We start from the raw sequence: 23,824 nt of genomic DNA, 5'->3' as shown, positions 1-23,824 counted from the left end.
CTCTCTAACTCATCTTCAGGAACCTTAATGTGAGTAATCCTTACCTCAACCTCATTCACCTTAACATCAGTAATTCTCATCTGAACCTCTGAAACCCTAACTTCCACCTCAGTAGCACAAATGACAACCTCAGTAAAAATAACTTCAATAAATTCAATGTCAGTAACCATCTACCTCATCCTCTGTAACTATAAATTACACCTTAGTAACTCTAGCCTCAACCTCAGTAACCTTAATGTCAGTAACCCTTCCCTGAACCTCAGTAACCTTAATGTCAGTAACCCTTCCCTGAACCTCAGTAACCTTAATGTCAGTAACCCTTCCCTGAACCTCAGTAACCTTAATGTCAGTAACCCTTACCTGAACCTCAGTAACCTTAATGTCAGTCACCCTTCCCTGAACCTCAGTAACCTTAATGTCAGTAACTCTTACCTGAACATCAGTAACCTTAATGTCAGTAACCCTTACCTGAACCTCAGTAACCTTAATGTCAGTAACCCTTACCTGAACCTCAGTAACCTTAATGTCAGTCACCCTTCCCTGAACCTCAGTAACCTTAATGTCAGTAACCCTTACCTGAACCTCAGTAACCTTAATGTCAGTCACCCTTCCCTGAACCTCAGTAACCTTAATGTCAGTAACTCTTACCTGAACCTCAGTAACCTTAATGTCAGTCACCCTTCCCTGAACCTCAGTAACCTTAATGTCAGTAACCCTTACCTGAACCTCAGTAACCTTAATGTCAGTCACCCTTCCCTGAACCTCAGTAACCTTAATGTCAGTAACTCTTACCTGAACCTCAGTAACCTTAATGTCAGTAACCCTTCCCTGAACATCAGTAACCTTAATGTCAGTAACCCTTACCTGAACATCAGTAACCTTAATGTCAGTAACCCTTACCTGAACCTCAGTAACCTTAATGTCAGTCACCCTTACCTGAACATCAGTAACCTTAATGTCAGTAACCCTTACCTGAACCTCAGTAACCTTAATGTCAGTAACCCTTACCTGAACCTCAGTAACCTTAATGTCAGTCACCCTTCCCTGAACCTCAGTAACCTTAATGTCAGTAACCCTTACCTGAACCTCAGTAACCTTAATGTCAGTAACCCTTACCTGAACCTCAGTAACCTTAATGTCAGTAACCCTTCCCTGAACATCAGTAACCTTAATGTCAGTCACCCTTCCCTGAACATCAGTAACCTTAATGTCAGTCACCCTTCCCTGAACATCAGTAACCTTAATGTCAGTCACCCTTCCCTGAACATCAGTAACCTTAATGTCAGTCACCCTTCCCTGAACATCAGTAACCTTAATGTCAGTCACCCTTCCCTGAACCTCAGTAACCTTAATGTCAGTCACCCTTCCCTGAACCTCAGTAACCTTAATGTCAGTCACCCTTCCCTGAACCTCAGTAACCTTAATGTCAGTAACCCTTACCTGAACCTCAGTAACCTTAATGTCAGTAACCCTTACCTGAACCTCAGTAACCTTAATGTCAGTAACTCTTACCTGAACCTCAGTAACCTTAATGTCAGTCACCCTTCCCTGAACATCAGTAACCTTAATGTCAGTCACCCTTCCCTGAACATCAGTAACCTTAATGTCAGTAACCCTTACCTGAACCTCAGTAACCTTAATGTCAGTCACCCTTACCTGAACATCAGTAACCTTAATGTCAGTAACCCTTACCTGAACCTCAGTAACCTTAATGTCAGTAACTCTTACCTGAATATCAGTAACCTTAATGTCAGTAACCCTTACCTGAACCTCAGTAACCTTAATGTCAGTAACTCTTACCTGAACCTCAGTAACCTTAATGTCAGTAACCCTTACCTGAACATCAGTAACCTTAATGTCAGTAACCCTTACCTGAACCTCAGTAACCTTAATGTCAGTAAGTCTTATCTGAACCTCAGTAACCTTAATGTCAGTAACCCTTACCTGAACATCAATAAATAATCTCCATCCATAGTAACACCAGTTGTAACCTCAATAATGCTAACCTCAACCTTAATAACTCTAACCTCAACCTCAGTAACCTGAACTTCAGTAACCCCCATCTGAACTTTTGAAACCCAAACTTCCACCTTAGTAACACTGATTGTATCCTCAGTAACACTAACCTCAACCTCAGTAACCCAGATCTCAACTTCAATAACTTTAACTACAGTAAATGTAAGGTCAATAGCCACTTACCTCATCCTCAGTAACTCTAGCCTCCACCTTAGTAACACTAATCTCATCGTCAATAACCTGAACTTCAGTAACAGCCTCATCTGAACCTCTGAAACCCCAACTTGCACCTTGGTAACACTAATAGTAACCTCAGGAACTGTGATGTCAGTAAGCCTTACCTGAACCTCAGTACTGCAACCTCCACCTTAGTCACACTCATTTTGACCTCAGTAATGTAAACCTCAACCTCAGTTTCCCAAATTTTAACCACAACCTCAGTAACCATTGCTGTTTTTCCTGTCAGGTGAGAGAGGAATATAAGAAACTTTGCAGCCATGTGTGCATATCAGACAAGAAGAGATATTCTGAATTCAGCACCAATCAGTCCAGTAACAGTCAGGTATGACCTACTGTGTGTGCAAAGTGTTTATTGGGCTTTGCAGTATCAGTAGTCATGGTATTTTCCGTACAACTTTGCTTTATATTCATTCAATATTACAATTTTCTACACGGCCACATTAATGACGTTTGAACTTTGACCTTTTCAGCGGCCTCTCAGGAGTGCTCCAAGCACAGGAGAATCACAGATATGAAGCTGGACACCATTTCAACTTACATTGGACTTTTCTATAACATGAGGACTTACTGACAGTCGAAAGTGTCATAAGAGCGACGCACCTCTTCAGTCAGGCTAATGGGCACAGACACAGAACAACCGTCTTCATCTATTCAGCCAACGGGAACTGATCTACAAACGTTTGTTTCTTCCATCTAGTCAGTAGGAACTGACTGTAGAAATGCTCAGATCTTCTATCCAGCTAATTGAAATAAAACCACAAGGGTTTATGCTAATTCTTCCATTCAGCGAATTGCAGTGGCCATTAGCTTTGCATGCAAGCAATAAAAAGAGACTCTTTAGGTTTCTATTTTGGCCAATTGAGGGGAACAAAAAGAAAAAGGAAAAAAAAGCTCTCATTGTGTCCAGCCGAATAAGACAAACATAAGTTGTGTCAGGATGATCACTTCCGAGCCACTCACGATGGACAGAATTAACCTTTTATATAATATTATTCCAACGCATCTGTCATATGATGATATATTCATACTAGTCACTTTATGCTCATCTGTGGTAAAAAAAAAAAAAGGTACGTTAGAGTGACAAACAAAAACTCCAACAGAGTCAAGCTTGAAGTGCTTCAATACATTTATATATTTATTTTTAAAAAATAAAATAAAAATATTCCAAAATTGACCAAGTTTTAACAATGTTGAAAGATAATTTGTTAGCTAGCTAAGAGCTAAAAGCACGATGAGGACTTGAGCCTGTGCTTTTCTACTCTATATACTGTTGTGAGGCAGCACGGTGGTGTAGTGGTTAGCACTGTCACCTCACGGCAAGAAGGTTCTGGGTTCAAGCCCAGTGGCCAATGGGGGCCTTTCTGTGTGGAGTTTGCATGTTCTCCCCGTGTCTGCACAGGTTTCTTCTGGGGCCTCCAGCTTCCCCCACAGTCCAAAGACATGCAGGTTAGGTAAACTAGCTACTCTAAATTGTCTATAATGTGTGAGATAGCAGAAAGGAACTGGCTGCAATTCCAGCCAAGTCAACCAAACATGGTGCGCTTCAAGCCTGGATCGGGTTCAGCACTGATAACGACGACACTGTTGGGAAAGTTTATATGTCATGTTTTTATTATAAAACTTGCATCTTCTAAATTTTTTTAATGAAAGTTTGAGGAAAGCTGATCCATGGGCCAACAAACAATTGATTAGATTTTGATGCAAATCTAGATATGTTTGTGGATCCAGGATTTTTTTAGTTTGTTTGTTCTTAACGTAACTCAAAATGTAGTGAACGGATTTGGATTAAATTTGGTGGACAGCTTTAGCATTGTCCTTGGTTGAAGTGCTTTGATTTTGATATTGATAACATGTATCTTGACGGACGTATGTGCTCTACCAGGCGTCCTTCTAGTTAAAATTGTCTTGCTTGCAAATTTGAAAAGCGAGCCCATTCCTGATCATCACAATCCAGTTCAGATCTTCACAGATGGTTCAGTTTTCAGAAATAGTGTCTATCACAGGCGCAGTGGGGTCCAATTGGAGTCAACATCACTGTGCATTCATCGTGTCATACTGTATGTTAGAATTAAATAAATGAACCAAATACCATGTGAGCAGGATATTTCATTTTTGTTCTCTATGAGGATTTTGCTTGTTTTTTAATATGAAGCTAAATCAAATTCATTCCTTTTTAATAATGATAAAAATAAAAGCAGTTCTTAATCATGGACTTGGATGTTTAGACCCTGCTGTATGCACAAAAACTGATTTTTTTTTATCAGAAAGCACTTTTATTCTGATGTCTTAAGCTTAGTTTATAGTTTCACATCTTATGAATGTGTAATTAATTCACTTCCTATTTTTATTTTAAAAGCTTTTATATCTTTTGAAGGGATTGTTTTTTTTTATTTTCAGGTATTTTTGTACTTGTTTTCCTGCTCCGTTGCACTATTGTGTTAAAAATCAATCTCTTGAGGTTGCACTCTGAAATAAGCTCAGGGTGAGACAAGCCCCTGATTCGGTACTGATGCTTTCTCCAGCTTTTAATAAAAAAAAACACACTTCCATGCACTTTGCATTGTTCCATTTTTGTTTTTCTCATTAGGGTTGATGCATGTTGGTTAAAGTCATAGCAGTTGTGAAAATGAAGTGGCTGTTCTTGGGTGTGTTTGTGTGATTCAACCACTTGAGCAGACGAATTTGGGTGTGTCGGTGCAGTAAAACATGGGAAGTAGCATGGCAAAGACATATAAACATTTATTAATAGCATTACTCAAGGATATTTTTGACTTTTGTTTTGATTTCTGTCTCTAGTTACTGTTACCACCCTGAAGATGATTAGTTTCTATAACAGCACATCTCCAGTGTTTTAATCCTCTTACACCACAGCAATTTCCAACAATTAAAATTTTTTATAGTATTCAAGAATCACATCCACCTTTCAAACCCAATTATAGTTACAGTCACTCCCTCACCACCTCTCATTTTTTCCTCTGTTGAGTTCAATAAGACAAAACAACACAGCTTTTCACGTTACCAAGAAAATGCAAAGTGCAAACTCCTCTGTCCTGAAGATGTCAAAAAACTTAGTTACAGCTTCACCTCTTACTGTTACACAGCTCCTTCCAGATACAGTAAAAATCCATACCCTATGGGTCCATGTGGCTACTATAGCATATATATTTACTCTATGAGGCAGTAGCCACAAAAATGAAGCATAATCCAAAAATGAACAATTTTAAAAAATCACAGAAGTAAAATATACCAAGTGTCTGTACTTTATATTATTCTACTCTTCCCTCTTACAGTTTTGGAAACTCAAACCTCCGAACTGAGGCTGACACTCACACGCTGTCGCCATGACCCAAACTCTTATTTCCCGGAAAAGGCCCGGCGCTAGAGCTCAGTGGTCTCAATACTCTTTTCAACAACTTCCTGTAACAATTCAAAAGTGCGTCACATTGACATCACACATGGGACCACTGGCCGAAGAAGGTGAGGAAAGGGGGACGACGTGGAGTAGATTTTAAAATAGGAACACACTTTCCCTCTGTCATAAGCATAAACATGTCTGAAAGTGATTTCTTTAGTCCATTTATTTCGAATGATGAACCGAATTGTATACACTCACCAGCCATTTTAATCGGAATGCCTGTATTTGCATGCACAGTGCATCATTCTTACAGCACGATAATGTAGTGGCTACAGCCTCTATATGAGTCAGTAGCCATAATAAACTTCTCCAAACTGAAAATGTCACCTTTCAACAATTACACACATTTTTATACACTGGACATGCCCATGTGAATGAGCTGTTACTATAGAAACAATAACACAGTACAGTATAACAAGTGCATTAATATAAACCTGTGATGTGCAGCTGCACTACTGTCAGAGCTGCTGTTAGAGAGAATTAATCAACACCTTCTGGCCAATCAGAATCCAGAATTTGACAGCGTTGTGGTGTAATTTCTTACTCGCGAGCCAACTTTAAACTCATTCAGTTCAAGGGAGCAGTCAAAAACAGGCTAATAACCAATACAAGCATAAATATAACGTTCAGAGCTGCTGCCTTGGTGTATGTATTCTTAGCATTAAAGTAGAATATTTTTCATTTAATTAGCATTCAAATGAATTTTTGGTGTTATTTGAAATATCTTTAATGTCTTTGTCTTCACCTGTGATTTCCTCTTCCTGTATGATCACTGAAACTCTGTTCTGGAACAGAACCCCTGGCTTCTTAGTGCAGTTGCTCTTGGATATACAGCAGCAGTGGCTTGATGAATGTTTGTGAGAAAGTGTATATATAAGTGTGTGTTATAGTCTGAGTCCACTTCACTGACACATCAGCCACACCTAAAGTCCAGCTGGTGCTGTCAGTCACCTCAGCGATCCAAGAGTGTCAACCTGAGAGCATAAGCTCTGACCCCAAGATGCTGGAGTAGGGGTGAAAATGTTCAGGAACATCAGTGAGTATAGGACCTGATTGAGACCAGATGGAGTGAGGGTCCAGAGTTATTGAGCTTAGATAGAAACATGGAGACAGAAAATGGGAGAGATGGACTGTTTCTGTGATTAATCCACTTGTCTTATGATACTTTTGAGGACCTTCCACAATTATTAACACTATGCTGCATGTAAATCATCACTTTTTTGGTTTTCCATTTCCAGTTGAGAGTACACTGTGCACATTTTGGCTGTCATTTCTCACTGGAGCTTTTTATTTTTCTTTCTTTTTCCCTTTGTTATTCTTTTTGTGATTGTATTTGATGTTTGTTCTTTGTTTGAATGTTCTTTATTTAAGTGTTTTGTCCACTGGTTATGGTGTGGCTCCAGACCCAGTTTTGGGTGTTGGTTCCCTTTGGGCCTTGGTCTGCTGTGGGTGATGCCTGTGCTCCTCCCTATGGACTGCAGTGAGCTCATTGCTCTTTTTAACATCAGAGTTGCTCCACGCTCTGCATGGCAGTGCTTCTGTGCTCACTTTGTGGATCCATGGTGCCGTGTTCCGAGTGATGTTGCCCAGTGGCATCATGGTGGCTGTGCAGGTGGTATGGGACATATCATTGTGTGCCTTTTGGTGGGATTGTGGGCAGCTATGCCACTGGAATTACATCCTGACCCTCTTTTGGTGGACTTTTTTTTTTTGTAATTGTAAAGTGACCTTGGTTGTGAGAAAGGCACTATAGAAGTTGAACTTATGTATAACTCCTGCTCTGGTCATACAGGGTCTGAATGGCCCACAGCAGTGGGCCTTGAACCCCATGCTCCTGAAGCACCCCCCACAGGGCACCACGAGGGACACAGTCATAAGCCTTCTCCAGGTCCACAAAACACATGTAGACTGGTTGGGCAAACTCCCATGCACCCTCCAGTACGCTTGCAAGGGTAAAGAGCTGGTCCAGTGTTCCATGACCAGGATGAAAACCACATTGTTTCTCCTGAATCCGAGGTTTGACTATCGACCGGACTCTCCTCTCCAGCACCCCAGCATAGGCTTTCCTGGGGAGGCTGAGAAGTGTGATCTCCCTATATTTGAAACACACTCTCCTGTCCCCCTTTTTAAAAAGGGGGACCACCACCCCAGTCTGCCAATCCAGAGGCACTGTCCCCGCCCTCCACACAATGTTGAAGAGGCATGTCAGTCAAGACAGCCCAACAACATCCAGCGCCTTCAGGAACTCAGGACGAATCTCATCCACCCCTGGAGCCCAGCCACCAAGGAGCTTTTTAACCACCTTGGCAACCTCAGCCTCTGTGATGGGCAAGTCCTCCCAAGCACCCTCAGACTCTGCATCCTCCTCAGATGACATGAAGGTGGGATTCAGGAGATCCTCGAAGAATTCCAGACAATGTCCCCAGTTGAGGTCAACAGCACTCCATCCCCACTGTAAACAGTAGGGACAGAGCACTGCTTCCCCTTCCTGAGCCACCGGATGGTTTACCAGAATCTCTTCAAGGCTGACCAAAAGTTGCTTTCCATGGCCTCACCGAACTCCTCCCACACCCAAGTTTTTGCTTCAGTGACCACCAGAGCCGTGTTCTGCTTGGCCCATCGGTATATGTCAGCTGCCTCTGGAGACCCACAGGCTAACCAAGTCCAATAGGACTCCTTCTTCAGCTTGACAGCTCCCCTCGCTCACCACAGGTGTCCACCACCAGGTTTGGGGATTACCATCATGACAGACACCAACAACCCTGCAGCCGCAGCTCTGCACAGCTGTCTCAGCAATGGAGGTATGGAACATAGTCCACTTTGACTCAATGTCCCCATCCTTCCATGGTGTGCAGTTGAAGATCTGACGGATGGGAGCCTCTGACAGACATTCCCAGCATACCCTCACTACATGTTTGGGCCTACCAGGTCTGTCCGGCCTCCTCCCCTGCCATCTGATCCAGCTCACCACCAGGTAGTGATCAGTTGATAGCTCTGCTCCTCTCTTCACCCGAGTGTCCAAGATACACGGTTGCAGATCAGATGAAATGACTATAAAGTCAATCATCGCTCTACAGCCTAGGGTGTCCTCATGCCACGTGCACTTATGGACACCTTATCCTTGAACATGGTGTTCATTATGGCCAAACCATGCATGGTACAGAAGTCCAACAACAGAATGCCACTCGGGCTCAGATTGGGCAGGCTGTTCCTCCCAATCCTACCCTTCCAGGTCTCACCATCATTGCCTACATGAGCATTGAAGTCCTCCAGTAAAACAATGGAGTCCCCTTGTGGTGCACTGTCTAGTACCCCACTCAAGGACTCCAAGAAGGCTGGGTACTCTGAAATACCATTTGGCGTATAAGCCCAAATTACAGTCAGAGACCATTCCCCAACCTGAAGGCACAGGGAAATGACCCTCTTGTTTACTGGGTAGAACTCCGATGTTAGCGTGCTGAACTGGGGGGCTACCAATAGCCCCACCCCTGCCCAGTGCCACTCACCCTTGGGAACTTCAGCATGGAAGAGAGTCCAACCCCTCTCCAGGAAACTGGTTCCAGAGCCCAAGCTATGCATTGAAGTGAGCCCAACTATAGCTAGTCAGTACCTCTCAACCTCACGCACAAGCTCAGGCTCCTTTTCCACCAGAGAGGTGACATTCAATGTCCCAAAAGCCAGTTTTGTCAGTCGGGGATCAGAATGCCAGGGCCTCAGCCTTTCGCTGTCACCCAGTCCACAATGCACCGGACCCTTACAGCACCTCCTGCGGGTGGTGGGTCCAAAAGAGAGAGATTCCGTGTTGCTCATTCAGGCTGGGCCTGGCCAGGCCCCACAGACATAGGCCCAGCCACCAGGTGCTCGCCAATGAGCCCCTCCACCAGGCCCGGCTCCAGGGAGGGGCCCCGGTATCCCTGGTCCAGGTGAGGGCACTCAGATCCTTGCTTTTTCTCTCATAAGGGTCTTCAGAACCACTCTTTGTCTGACCTCTCATCTAGGACCTGTTTGCCTTAGGAGACCCTACCAGGGCAAATGCCCCCAACAACATAGCTCCTAGAATCACTGAGGCACTCAAACCCTTCCACCACGTTAAGGTGGCGATTCAAGGAGGGTATTATTATTATTATTATTATTATTATTATTATTATTAGGCGGCATGGTGGTGTAGTGGTTAGCGCTGTCGCCTCACAGCAAGAAGGTCCGGGTTCAAGCCCCGTGGCCAGTGAGGGCCTTTCTGTGCAGAGTTTGCATGTTCGCCCCGTGTCCGTGTGGGTTTCCTCCGGGTGCTCCGGTTTCCCCCACAGTCCAAAGACATGCAGGTTAGGTTAACTGGTGACTCTAAATTGAGCGTAGGTGTGAATGTGAGTGTGAATGGTTGTCTGTGTCTATGTGTCAGCCCTGTGATGACCTGGTAACTTGTTCAGGGTGTACCCCGCCTTTCGCCCATAGTCAGCTGGGATAGGCTCCAGCTTGCCTGCAACCCTGTGGAACAGGATAAAGCGGCTACAGATAATGAGATGAGATTATTATTAATATTATTATTGTAAATGCTCTTGACCCCTAAACACAACTTCATTTATCTCATCTCATTATCTGTAGCCGCTTTATCCTTCTACAGGGTCGCAGGCAAGCTGGAGCCTATCCCAGCTGACTATGGGCGAAAGGCGGGGTACACCCTGGACAAGTCACCAGGTCATCACAGGGCTGACACATAGACACAGACAACCATTCACACTCACACCTACAGTCAATTTAGAGTCACCAGTTAACCTAACCTGCATGTCTTTGGACTGTGGGGGAAACCGGAGCACCCGGAGGAAACCCACGCGGACACAGGGAGAACATGCAAACTCCGCACAGAAAGGCCCTCGCCGGCCATGGGGCTCGAACCCAGGACCTTCTTGCTGTGAGGTGACAGCGCTAACCACTACACCACCGTGCCGCCCCTAAACACAACTTTTACTTATTAAATTGTAAATAAAATCTGCAGTTTTTTATAAACTCTCAGATATTCCCAGTCCTAGCTTTGGTCCCCACCAAGTTATAAAACCTGCCCTCACACATTCCCCAACTGTATGGCACTTTCTCCAGCATCTTCTCCCACACTTTAAACCACAGGTTCCCCACATGTTCAGGTAGATTTATCAGAGCATGGAATAACTTCTTTGGCTTCTTATGGCTTTTCCATATGCTGAAAATAAAGAATTAGAGATGAATGAAGAAAACCAGGAATGTCATACGTACCTTATTCAAACACATGAAACACATGCAAACTGTTGAAAATACACTTGATATTTTGTCTGCTTTCTACTGAGAAACTGTGAGTTAGTTGTAAACTAGACTGCATTTCCGCAGAGAAAATGCAAAGTGTGCTTGCTGAGCTGTAGCAGAACAGCTATCAAGCTAGCATGCTAAAAGCTAGCATGCCAACATGCTAATGCCAACATGCTAACAACAAGCATGCTAACAGTTAGCATACTAACATGCTAACAGCATACTAACATGCTAAAAGCTAGCATGTTAATATGTTAATGCTAACATTCTAATTGATAACATGCTAACAGCTAGCATTCTAACATGCTAATGATTAACATGCTATTTGTTAAAATTCTAACACTTTAAGGCTAATATGCTGACAGCTATCATGCTAACAGCTAACAGGCAAACATGCTAATGGCTAGTATGTTAACTTTTAGCATGCTAACACGCTGAGGGTGACATGCTAACAGCTAACATGCTAACAGTTAGCATGCTAACATGCTCAGGCGAACTCGCTAACAGCAAACATGCGAACTCTGCACGCTACCATGCAAATCCTAACATGTTAACAACTCTCATGATAACATGCTAATGGTGAACATGCTAACAACTCACGAGCTAACAGCAGGCATGATATTGTAATGGGTAACATGCTAACAGCTAGCATGGTAACACGTGAATGCTTATATGCTAATTGCTATCGTGTGTGCGTGTGAGTATTCCTAATAAAGTGGCCATTGAGTTGAAGTTGATTTGCTGTCAAAGTCTCAAATGAGCAGATCCTTGCCAAATGCATCACCACCTATGGGGGAAGGGAGGAACGACTCAGTCAAGCTTCCATTGATTAGCGGCAAAATGGAGAAAAAACAGACAGATGAAAGGCGAGAGAAAGCCGAGTGTGGGTCAGAACCGATATCATGTGTGTGATGGTGATTTGGCCTGAGGTGCCGTATGAAGTTTGGTGGATGTGTGGTGAAGTGTTACTGAGCAAAACTCCATTCGTTTGAATGGGGCCAAAAATCAATGGAGGTAAAAAGAGATGTGTGAAAACCAAGGAAAAGACGAGTGCAGGTCTCAGATGAGGGGATGGATCTGTGCGGGGACTTGGCCTGAGGCATCAAGTGAAGTTTCTTGAAGTTTGGTCACTTGATTAAAAAAATTGATGGCGAGTGAAAGTTTTTCTCCTGAAACACCATTCATTTTCAATGGGGCCAAAAATCAATGCAAGCCTATGGAGGAAAAACGGATGAGCAAAAAGAAAGGAAAAAAAGTGTGGGTCAGAACCGATTGCATGTATGTGTCAGGGGAGTTGGCCTGAAGTATCACATGAGGTTTGGTGCATTTGTGATGGAGCGTGTCCGAGTAGGACGATTCATGAGCCCTATTCATTCTCTATGGGAAAAAAACAAAAGAAAAACGACAAGAACAAGAGAACAGACGAGTTGATCCAAAAGCTGTATACAAGCACACTACAAAACTCTGGGCCAGATGTCTCAGAGTTGGAACGGTGTCTCTATCTCGAACGCCCTAGGAGGAGTAGTGGATTCAAAAAACGTGTCGGAATAAGGCAGAATAAGTAAACTTAAGAAGAGCAATATAGCTGCAAGCAGCAATGTGGGGGCCAAGCAGAATATGAGCCTAGTCGTCAGGCTAGCAGAATGCATTTGGGCCAGACAGATGGTCTCGAGCACCCACAAGAAGTTTCATGTCGATATACCGTCGTTTGACTGAGATACAAGGTCATTTGCTGTTCGGCGGCTTCACCATCAAAATCGATTGACTGTGATGGCTGAATTTACTTCAAGTGAACTAGGTGTGTGTGTGTGTGTGTGTGTATATGCTAAAAGACTGCTGAGATATAAGCTCAATGACATATGAGCCAAAACACATTTTTACAAATTATAGCGCCCCCTATTGGTCAATTTGCACCAAATATGGTGCAGACCCTTCTGGAGGGGTGCGGCTTTATGTTGTTAAGTTTGGTTGAGATATGTCAAAGGGCTGCCGAGATATGAGCTCACTTCCTGTTTGGCGTCTTCGCCACTAAATTTGATTGGCTGCTGTGCAGTGACAGTTTAATCAATCGCTCCAAAAAATAGACCCTATATGCTGCATAGTCTGAAGATGGTCCATGTTAATTTTCATGAGAAACGGTCAAAAAAAATGTCGAAGTAGCATTTTATTTAATTTTAACAAAATCCAAAATGGCGGAAAATCTACCCAGGCGGAAAATGACGTCATAGACGTGCATTGGAATCGGCTTGGCCCAAGGATTCCAGGGATACCAAGTTTTTGAGAATCGGATTTACGGTTCAAAAGTTATGAGCAAAAATGTATGTCAAACTTTGACCAGTTGGTGGCGCTAGCGAGTTTGAGGTGGCAACATGAAATTTACTGAGAAGAATCATGAAACTGTCCAGAATCAGTGTGCTAAATTTCATAACTTTTTACCATATGGTTCTATAGGCTGCCATAGACATGCTATACGGAAGAAAGATGCTTGAAATAATAATAATAATAACTAGACCGGACAATTCCCCGGGGGAAATTGTGAGAGGATGCAGTGCGCGAAGCAATTCGGTCACGCATGTTTGCTGGCCGTGAATGTGTGACCCGCAATGATGTTTCAATGCAATGATTATGTGTGTGCTCGAGACAGCAGCCGTCATGAAGAAGAGCTATTCAAGAGTATAAACAAAGTGACTACAGGCGGAAATTAGCATGTACTGCTATAACCTGGGACAGACATCTGTCCTTACCACAAGGATAATGTTTAATTTGTGCACTGTCCCTTTTAAAAATAAAATAAACTCTAAGAAGAGTGTTTGTAGTTTGTATGTGCGAACAGAAGTGTTCCTAATAAAGTGGGCGGCTAAGGTGAGGCCTGTCGGCTGCCCTCTTATAATTGGTGTCAATGAGCTAAGACACACAAGGTCTTGAATTTTGTGCTGTGTTTTACTACGGACCAGACCTCGAACAATGACAAATAACTCGACAACGGAAGCAGCTATTCACAATATTCTTTCACAGTGAGCGCTAGAAGGGTCTCCTGAATAAAATGATGTATTTTTTTGTTTGTAGTCTTAAAAATAACGACACTAGAGCGATTTAAAAACGAGTGACTTTTCTGTCCCGTTTATAATGCGTGTCAATGAGCTAAGACACACAAGGTCTTGAATTTTGTGCTGTGTTTTACTACGGACCAGACCTCGAACAATGACAAATAACTCGACAACAGAAGCAGCTATTCACAAAATTCTTTCACAGTGAGCGCTAGAAGGGTCTCCTGAATAAAATGATGTATTTTTTTGTTTGTAGTCTTAAAAATAATGACACTAGAGCGATTTAAAAACGAGTGACTTTTCTGTCCCGTTTATAATGCGTGTCAATGAGCTAAGACACACAAGGTCTTGAATTTTGTGCTGTGTTTTACTACGGACCAGACCTCGAACAATGACAAATAACTCGACAACGGAAGCAGCTATTCACAAAATTCTTTCACAGTGAGCGCTAGAAGGGTCTCCTGAATAAAATGATGTATTTTTTTGTTTGTAGTCTTAAAAATAACGACACTAGAGCGATTTAAAAACGAGTGACTTTTCTGTCCCGTTTATAATGCGTGTCAATGAGCTAAGACACACAAGGTCTTGAATTTTGTGCTGTGTTTTACTACGGACCAGACCTCGAACAATGACAAATAACTCGACAACGGAAGCAGCTATTCACAAAATTCTTTCACAGTGAGCGCTAGAAGGGTCTCCTGAATAAAATGATGTATTTTTTTGTTTGTAGTCTTAAAAATAACGACACTAGAGCGATTTAAAAACGAGTGACTTTTCTCTCACGTTTATAATGCGTGTCAATGAGCTAAGACACACAAGGTCTTGAATTTTGTGCTGTGTTTTACTACGGACCAGACCTCGAACAATGACAAATAACTCGACAACGGAAGCAGCTATTCACAAAATTCTTTCACAGTGAGCGCTAGAAGGGTCTCCTGAATAAAATGATGTATTTTTTTGTTTGTAGTCTTAAAAATAACGACACTAGAGCGATTTAAAAACGAGTGACTTTTCTCTCACGTTTATAATGGGTATCAATGAAGCCTGTCAGCTGCCCTGTCCTCAGTTTGACGCTTGTCATTCAAAAACTGTAAATCCTATCGTTTAGGTAGACACATTGTGTGAATCAGGACAAGTTTTCCTACTACTTTTGCGAAAATCATGTCTGTAGAGTGAAATTTGTGGATGAAAACACAGTTTAAGCGAGAAAGTTTGAGCTTTATTTTCAACCTCTCTCCACTCTAAGTTAACGAGCTTCACTGGTGTGTGACGCAATAGACACCCATTCAAAAGCCGGATTTTCTCCCAGAACCCACATGGCGGTTGAGCCGGAACTGAACCGAAAGTGTAGAACCTAGCAGAAAAGTTGAATGCCAGATCCACAGAGGAGAAGTTTTCCTACGTTTTAGAGTTTGAATCACGTCTCTAGGTTAAAGCATGCCAGAGCAGCGGACGTTTGAAAAACGTTGAAAAAGAGCTTTTTTTTCAATAAATTCCATAGAAATGAATGGGGTTTTTTGGGGCGATTTTTTCGCGACTACGTCGCGAAAAAATCATATTCTGTAGAGAAAAGTAATAGCATAGCGAGTCCGATCGAGCCGCACGTTTTGATATATTGTTTGTCTGTGTGCGACGTACGGTTATTGAGTTATTCGAAATCAAAATTTGCGTAGGAGGAAGAAGAAGAAGAAGAAGAAGAAGAAGAAATACGTAGAAGAACAATAGTTGCAGTGCTTTGCACTGCAACCTATGGGCTCCCCTAGGGGAGCCCATAGGTTGCTGTGCTGCAGCACTGCATCCTAATAAACCATAGAAACACTAGAGGTGCCTGCAGCTCCGCTGCTTGGCCCCTAAATAGTGTGCTTGCTTTCGGCTGCTGTGTGCTTGAGCAAGCACACTAATTAATGAACAAACTTCTTTCATGGACGTTCTACAGCATTACACGTAACTATAACAAACACAGGTCATACTGTGAGTGAAGAACATCCAAAAATGTACAGTCCTACACATGAAACAAGTTTCATCTGTAACACACATTAAGTACCTTTTAAATTTGTCTTGATTTTTCTTCTGAAAGGAAAAGTAAATTTCAGTTTCAATTTCATAAAAAAAATAAATAAATGTTCTCCTTTATAACAAAATGTGATAAAGGCTCACACCTCCTGAAAGACCACATCATCCAGCTTTGGTCTGCTCTATATCTCCATCATGGTTTGTGAAATAAACTACATCATTTCCTCCAATGTCTCCTTCATCCTCTCTCTTTTCTCATTACAGAATATTGTTTACACCCAACTGTTCATGCACTTGTGGAATAGAAATTGCAATAATTAATTATTTTTACATATTGATTAATTGTTCAAAGCAAAAAAAAAAAAAAAAAAAGGTTGACATATAACAGAAATGTGGATTTCTACCTGAAAAAAGCAATAAGCAAACAAATAATAACAAATGGAATAGAGAAAGGCAATGAGATCATAAATTAAACCACATTAAAGATGATTTATTAGAGTGGATCATTCTGAGACTTCAGAATAATGCAGTCACTTCAGAGCAATGTTTTCCACCCACCCATCTAACTAACAGTTTATATCATGACTACAAAAACTTTCAGACTTATTTCTAAGAGTAACAAGGGGGGAAAAAAAACAAAATAAGTGAAATAAATCTAGTGCAGGGCGGCACGGTGGTGCAGTGGTTAGCGCTGTCGCCTCACAGCAAGAAGGTCCAGGTTCGAGCCCTGGCGCCGGCGAGGGCCTTTCTGTGTGGAGTTTGCATGTTCTCCCCGTGTCCACGTGGGTTTCCTCCGGGTGCTCCGGTTTCCCCCACAGTCCAAAGACATGCAGGTTAGGTTAACTGGTGACTCTAAATTGACCGTAGGTGTGAGTGTGAGTGTGAATGGTTGTCTGTGTCTATGTGTCAGCCCTGTGATGACCTGGTGACTTGTCCAGGGTGTACCCCGCCTTTCGCCCGTAGTCAGCTGGGATAGGCTCCAGCTCGCCTGCGACCCTGTAGGACAGGATAAAGCAGCTAGAGATAATAAGATGAGATATTTCATTAAAGTCTCCAGCTCCCCCTGCAGGACACACAGAGAGACACATGAATACACTAGTACCCCTTTTCGGCCAACAGGGAATGGGTTCTTGAACCAGTTCTGTTCAGGATTCTTTGAACCTTGGTGTCAGCTAGTGAACCGGCCCACATTTTCACCAGTTTTGAGAGGAACCATTGTAATCAAGGATGAGTCATGAACAGAGGGCGTGGCACCATTCACAACAGGAGTAAACATTATTAGCAAGATGGAGTACACTGATTACCTTCAAGCTTTTTTTTTCCATTATTGCAAATATTTGTTTTCGGTCCTTTTTTTCTGAAGACGTTTCCTTTTCTCTTGCATTCTCCATTGCTGTGCTCCACTTCCTCACCAAACTAATGACACCCCCACTGATGCCATTTTGGTTCGCGCTGGAAAAACCAGCTATATTTTGGTTCCAATTGGGAACCAACTTTTCAAGTTCTGAACCAATTTATTTTTAGTCAAAATGCTCTGTCAAAATTTGGGGCACAAACCCGTTCTCTGTTGGTGGAAAAAGAGGAACGCGTTATCAGCTTCATTGTGCCTGTATGTGCAGTGTTTCTATCTGCCTGTCTGAGGAACATCAGGTCCAGAGAAACTTAAAACCTGTGAAATAATTTTGTCACCCAGAACCACAGCAGGACAGACAGACAGGTAGTGTGGATGTTGTATGATGTAATGCAATGAGGGACAAAAAGTGTAACCTGTCATTCTATAATAAATAAAAACTGTAATCATTGCTGAGGTGGCACGGTGGTGTAGTGGTTAGCACTGTCGCCTCACAGCAAGAAGGTCCGGGTTCGAGCCCCATGGCCGGCGAGGGCCTTTCTGTGTGGAGTTTGCATGTTCTCCCCGTGTCCATCCTTCAGGTGCTCCAGTTTCCCCCACAGTCCAAAGACATGCAGGTTAGGTTAACTGGTGACACTAAATTAACCGTACGTGTGACTGGTTGTCTGTGTGTCAGCCCTGAAAATACATTTGTACACTAAATATTCAACTGGATAAAAAGAATAACATTAAAACTCTGTAAAAAGTACATTATTAAATGTTGATTGTGTCGGTTTGGTGCACGTGGCTCTGAGACCAAGAACACAAAAACAAATGAGCACGCGACTCGGGGGAGGAACGCAGTGCAGGAGACGTTTTTTTTTCATGGAAACCATCAGTGCACTTTCATGAAGCGGTTACACTTACATTTTCGAAGCAGCGCAGTTGTAGCCTACCTTGTTTGTGATTTTAAAAATAAATCATTCGATAAGCCAAAGCAATAGAGTGGAAAGTTTGCCTTGGATAACTTTGCCTTGTGATATTAGAGAGGGTAAGAGGATCTTGGTGGGATTGGGTCCTCTGCGTCTGTATCTTGCATGCGCGGGAGAGCAAGAACAGAAAAAACCCAAGATATGGCAGGCTATGAGAGTGTGCGCGAGTGCGACCCCTAAAAGAACGCAGTTCTAGACACTGTGAGCGCTCATTCTAGAGCGTGTGCATGGTAATCCTCAGCGCACTTCCATAAAGCTGTTAAAATTTAGCCTACAGGTTTTCGAAGTAGTACAGCTTTGTTTGTGAACTTTAATAAATCATTCAGTAAGTCAAAGCAATATTTGTAAGAAGGGTTCTGACTTGATTTTGCTGTGGTGTAAAGATAAAAGGCTGACAGTGACACATGTAGAAGCGATCTGGACATGGCTCTGGCCTTGTAGTAAAGGTCAAGGTTTTTATTTAAAATAGGCTATAGGCCTCAATTTGGATAACTAGTGTTTTACAAAGCTAGCCTACACAACGTCAGACAGCACTGACTGAATTAAAGATTATTATATGGTCATGAAAAATAGTGTCTAAAACATTTCAAAGGAGAATTTAGATTGGTTATTAATAAAGATATAGCCAAGTGTCTTTACTTGTTATATCAAACATCTCTTATGTTTGTATTTGTTTATTTGCATTGGGTTAAAAACTTAAAATACATGCTTCATACTCATTTTAAGGCTCTGTTCATTTGGCAAGATTTCAGCTCCTTAATAATTCTAATGTAATATTACCTATTCCCCAGAAAACAAGCTACAGCAAGCAGGGCAAACATGTCAAAATGATTAAAACAAAATACATTAGACTTCTTTGCCAGAAATGCATCTAATCAGTCCCATGGTGAAGAAATGGACAAAGAGGGAGACAGTGAGCAGGAAAGAATTGAGGATGACAGAATAGGGACAGTCATGCAGAGACGGATGGAGAGCAGAGGCACACAGAGGAGGATAGAGAGCAGAAAGACAGAACAGGGAGGAGGAAAACCGAGAAATTCATGCACTCTGCATCCCTTTGACCCTGTTAGGATAAAAAAAAAATAAAAATCATTAAAGGTGACACACTTGGAGACAAAGCAAGTTCACTTCAAAACAGGTGGTTAGCACCAGAAAGGCATAGCTATCCCCATCGTACATTTGGAGGAAAGCAGCTGAAGTACAATGCTCAGTGGGAGAAAAAATATGAATGGCTCTGCTACACCATATGAGGACTCAGTTTCTTGTGTCAAGTCAAGTCATTTGTATAGCACTTAACAATAAACATTGTCACAAAGCAGCTTTACAGAATTTGAACGACTTAAAACATGAGAATTTTATCCCTAATCTATCCCCAATGATGAAGCCTGTGGCGATGATGGCAAGGAAAAACTCCCTCAGATGACATGAGGAAGAAACCTCGAGAGGAACCGACTCAAAAGGGAACCCATCCTCATTTGAGCAACAACAGACAGCATGACTAACATTAACAGTTTTAACATGAAGTCAGTTTCGTTGATGTTATAACTCTTCATTGATGGAAACTTGAGTGCAAAACTGTTCATGACAACTGCACTCCTAAAGTTAGCAAGTCAACTGTAGTCCTCAGCCATAAAAGCATCACTGTAAGAGTCCAGAGCGTCCTCCAGGTATAACCCTCAACTGTCTTCATGGGGCTGTCCTTCACAGGAGCAATGCGATAAAACTCCGACCAGACACAGGGCACCAGAATGGATCAAGCAGGTCCGAGGGGCAGAAGAGGCCAGCATCTCAATCCCAGGACCAACTTGTGGGACAGATTTGGGGGGGGGGGGGAGAAAAACACAGGTTGTTAGGTATGCCCTAAAAATGACAAGTATTAAATCTGTGTGGTAGGCTCATAAAGATGAGTCTTGACATCAGGCATAATACACAACAATGGCATGTTAATATGGTTTATATAAAAAATAATTTTATATATATATATATATATATATATGACCTGCTCTGGCTGGATGCTTGATTGGGTGATGGGAGCACACTCCTCAGCAATGATGAGATGCAGATGGGACCTTTAGGGCTGGCCAAGACAATTCAGTTACATTTCACCGGGTCTGGAACATGCGACAGAATGTCTGACGGCCGATTCCCTGCAGGCTACGATAGCCAGTCGAGGTCTCCACCCTCTCCACCAAAAGATTTCCTGTTGACTCCATGTAACTCAGAGGGACAGTTTTTTTTTTTTTGGGGGGGGGGGGGGGGGGGGGGGGGAGAGAGAGAGAACAGGTTGTTAGGTATGCCCAGTGTCACCTGAACCTATTGTGCAAACTGCCAATGTTTTAATAAGGTAAAGGGGTCAAACTATAGCTTTCTTGCACAGGGCTTCACTGACAGGAAGAAACTGTTGGTGAAAAGGGAGGCATGACTCCAAAGCATAGCCAGTCAGAAGGACACCAGAGGGCCACAGAATTGGCAGAAAATTTCATGCCAATTGTACAAGGCCAAAAAAAAAAAAAAAAATTGGCTCTGTTATTGACAAGCAGTACAATGAGGTCATAGCTAACCGCAATGCTCTGCTGTCCATCATAGACATTGTGTGTCTAGGTCAAAGAAATGTGCCCTTTCAGGGGAACTGGGAGGGAGCCAGTGAAAATTTTAACCATTTTATTAACTGGAAAGCATGGTTTGAAAGTACTCAAGCAACATCTGGAGACTGCTGCCAACATGCAAAATACCTGTCCCCTCAAATTCAAAATGAGCTCATAGCATGTTGTGCAGAGGATATGAGGGACCCTCATTAATAAAATCAAAACCACACAATTCTTCACCGTATTAGCTGATGAGTCCATGAATATCAGTGGGACACAGCAGAGGTCACTTTGCATCCAATGTGAGTGAGGAGGGAGAGAGTTCTGAAATAAAAGAGAGGATTTCCTTGGATTCTGCCCTTTGTCCCATCAAGATGCAAAAACAATAGCTTCTGTCATTCTTCAGCAGCTGGCAGAGTGGGGCTTCTACCATGAGTGGCCATGTGAGTGGAGTCCAAAAGAGAGTCCGTGATGTTCATCCCAGGGCAATGTACACCCACTAAGAGGCATGCACTTAATTTAGTGGTAGTGCATAGCTGTTCAGATCTACCAATAGTGAGGAACACAATGTCTATCATTAGGGAAATTGCAGTGTTCTTTTCAGGTTCAAGTGTCAGAAAAGATGCTTTGGAGGCACAAACTAGGACAGGACAAGCAAGAACATCAGGGATCCCACTCATGAGTGATACTAGATGGAGTAGTAGGTCAACCACACAGTGCATTTGTGGACAAGTTCACTGCAGTACATTGTTAGAAACCATGGAGACATTATTACAGCTGTGATGGTAAATAGAATCCTTGGTTGCATACATCCTCTTACCAAACAGCTGCAGGCTACCAACGTGGATATCCTCACAGCATATGAGGAAGCAAGAAATCTGCAGCAGGTCACAGCCAACTAAAGATCTGATGAAGGCTTCAGGTTGTGCTTTGACAAAGCCACCGCATTGGCTGAGTCAATTGGTGTTGTCCCATCTAAGCGCAGAATAGCTGTGAAACAAACCTACAGATCAAACAACCACCAGTTGAGGACCATTATAGGATAAACCTCTTCTACCCCTTCATAGATTACATCATGACTCAGTTGGATGAGAGATTTTCCAAAAGTAATGAGCCCCCTATTCTTGCATCTTACTTGGTGCCATCCTCCTTGAAAAAACACACTGGAAAGAGAGGATGAGCTGATTCAATGGTACCATGAAGACCTCCCTGACCCAGAGAGTGCTGGGCAGGAAATAGAAAGGTTCAGAGTTCAAGGTGCTGAAGATGGGCCCCTTCCTACTTCTGCACTGGAAGTTCTTCAAATGCAGAACATGTCTTTCTTCCCAAACATACAATGTATGTTGATTTTCCTGACCTTGCCAGTGACACTTGTACCTGTGAAAGATTGTTCTCAGCCATGCAAAGGCTAAAGACATGGCTTAGGTCCACCATGTCCAATGACAGATTGACAGCCCTAGCAATGATGCATGTGCATCAGAAAGTGGAAGTCCTTAGACGGTGGGATGCCTCTGGTCACAGGAGGATTCAGCTAGCCTTTGATGAAAGGTTGTTGAGATTTGTAAGCCAATTTTCCATAGTGCCATTTGCACTAATCACTTATTTCTGCCTAAATATTCTTTTTATTTTGTCATTTCAGTATGCTGAGCTGAAGAAACCTGGGAATCTCACACAGAGTTGATAAGGCAAACTGTTCAAGTTTAAAAGTTACCCCTACTCTTTATTCAAACATGGTGGTGTATACTGATTTTTAGAATTTTTTTGTGTAGGTGTAACGGATGCCAGATTGTTAACATACATCTTAGTTCCATAGGCTACATGGTGAGGGTCTCTTTTGTCCTCATTGCTTGGGCCAGATCAAACCATTAAACAAGCTTAAATTATTCTTACTCTTGCCACATACATGATTTTTTTTTTCAAAAATGATACAGTTCAAAACACCATTAAAAGTGACTTCAGGAAGAGATCTCTTGTGTGATGTGTAAAATTTTTCAGCACACGCTTTGCGCCAGCATCACGGACCTCGGTGATTTTAAAGTGCTGGCTATGGCCCTGCCAGTGCTGCTGACTTCTTCTGCTCCCCGGACCTGCCTGATCCATCCTGATGCCCTACATCTTGCTGGAGTCTCAACACATCGCTTCTGCGGAAGACAGCCCCATATGGACAGTTGAAAGTTACACTTGGAAGATGCTCTGGACACTTACAATAATATATTTATGGCTGAGAACTACAGTTGACTAACGTTAGGACTGCAGTTGTCATGAACAGTTTTGCACTCAAGTTTATCAATACAGTTTATAACTTCAACAAAACAGAGTTCATGTTTAAACTATAATGAACATCCTGATTACACAGTTATATTCTGTGACTCTATAGGACACAGAGAAGTGAGTTTTTTATAATCACATTGTCTGTTATCACCCAGATGAGGATGGGTTCCCTTTAGAGTCTGGTTCCTCTTGAGGTTTCTTCCTTGTCAGGGTTTTGGTTGAGATGGGGATTGAACATCTTAAACCTCAGGCCACCCTCGGGATGAGACAGATTCAGGACAGAGATGCAGAGACTTAGCGTTTTGAAAAAGGAAGTCTTTACTGACAGCACCAGATCAAAAATCAAAATAAATCTTTAGCATGTATATTCCAGGTCCAAAAAGGTCAGTCATTAAAATGCACAAAAAAGAGAAAACCCAAAAATGGCAAAACAGTACTTGGCACAAAAGTTCAAAGTTCAAAAATAATATCCACTCAAGACAGTCAAAAGCAAAACAAACCTCTTCTTAGAAAACAGAGGGAGTGGTCAAAAGGCAGTTCAGAACAGTGGAGCAAGCAGCTATAGTGAAAAACCCAGGACAAGTACTCACACGGTGGCTCACAGGAGAACTCAGCAAAGTGGAAAGAAAACAAACTCATAT

General features: G+C 42.5%; 1 protein-coding gene across 4 annotated transcripts in view; it reads left to right on the top strand.

Annotated features, from left to right (window-relative positions):
• Window positions 1-4,809, top strand: part of LOC132866483 (adhesion G protein-coupled receptor E5) — a 47,405-nt gene extending 42,596 nt beyond the window's left edge. For all 4 annotated transcript variants that reach the window (XM_060899283.1, XM_060899282.1, XM_060899281.1 and 1 more), the window contains 2 exons: window positions 2,483-2,578; window positions 2,727-4,809. In XM_060899283.1, coding sequence (XP_060755266.1) covers window positions 2,483-2,578; window positions 2,727-2,771 — 141 coding nt within the window. In that variant the 3' untranslated portion in view covers window positions 2,772-4,809. The remainder of the gene's footprint in view (window positions 1-2,482; window positions 2,579-2,726) is intronic.
• Window positions 4,810-23,824: the final 19,015 nt, after the last annotated feature.

Source organism: Neoarius graeffei, chromosome 18, assembly GCF_027579695.1.
Source record: "Neoarius graeffei isolate fNeoGra1 chromosome 18, fNeoGra1.pri, whole genome shotgun sequence".
Taxonomy (NCBI): Eukaryota; Metazoa; Chordata; class Actinopteri; order Siluriformes; family Ariidae; genus Neoarius; species Neoarius graeffei.
This window is presented reverse-complemented; position numbering and strand designations above follow the sequence as displayed.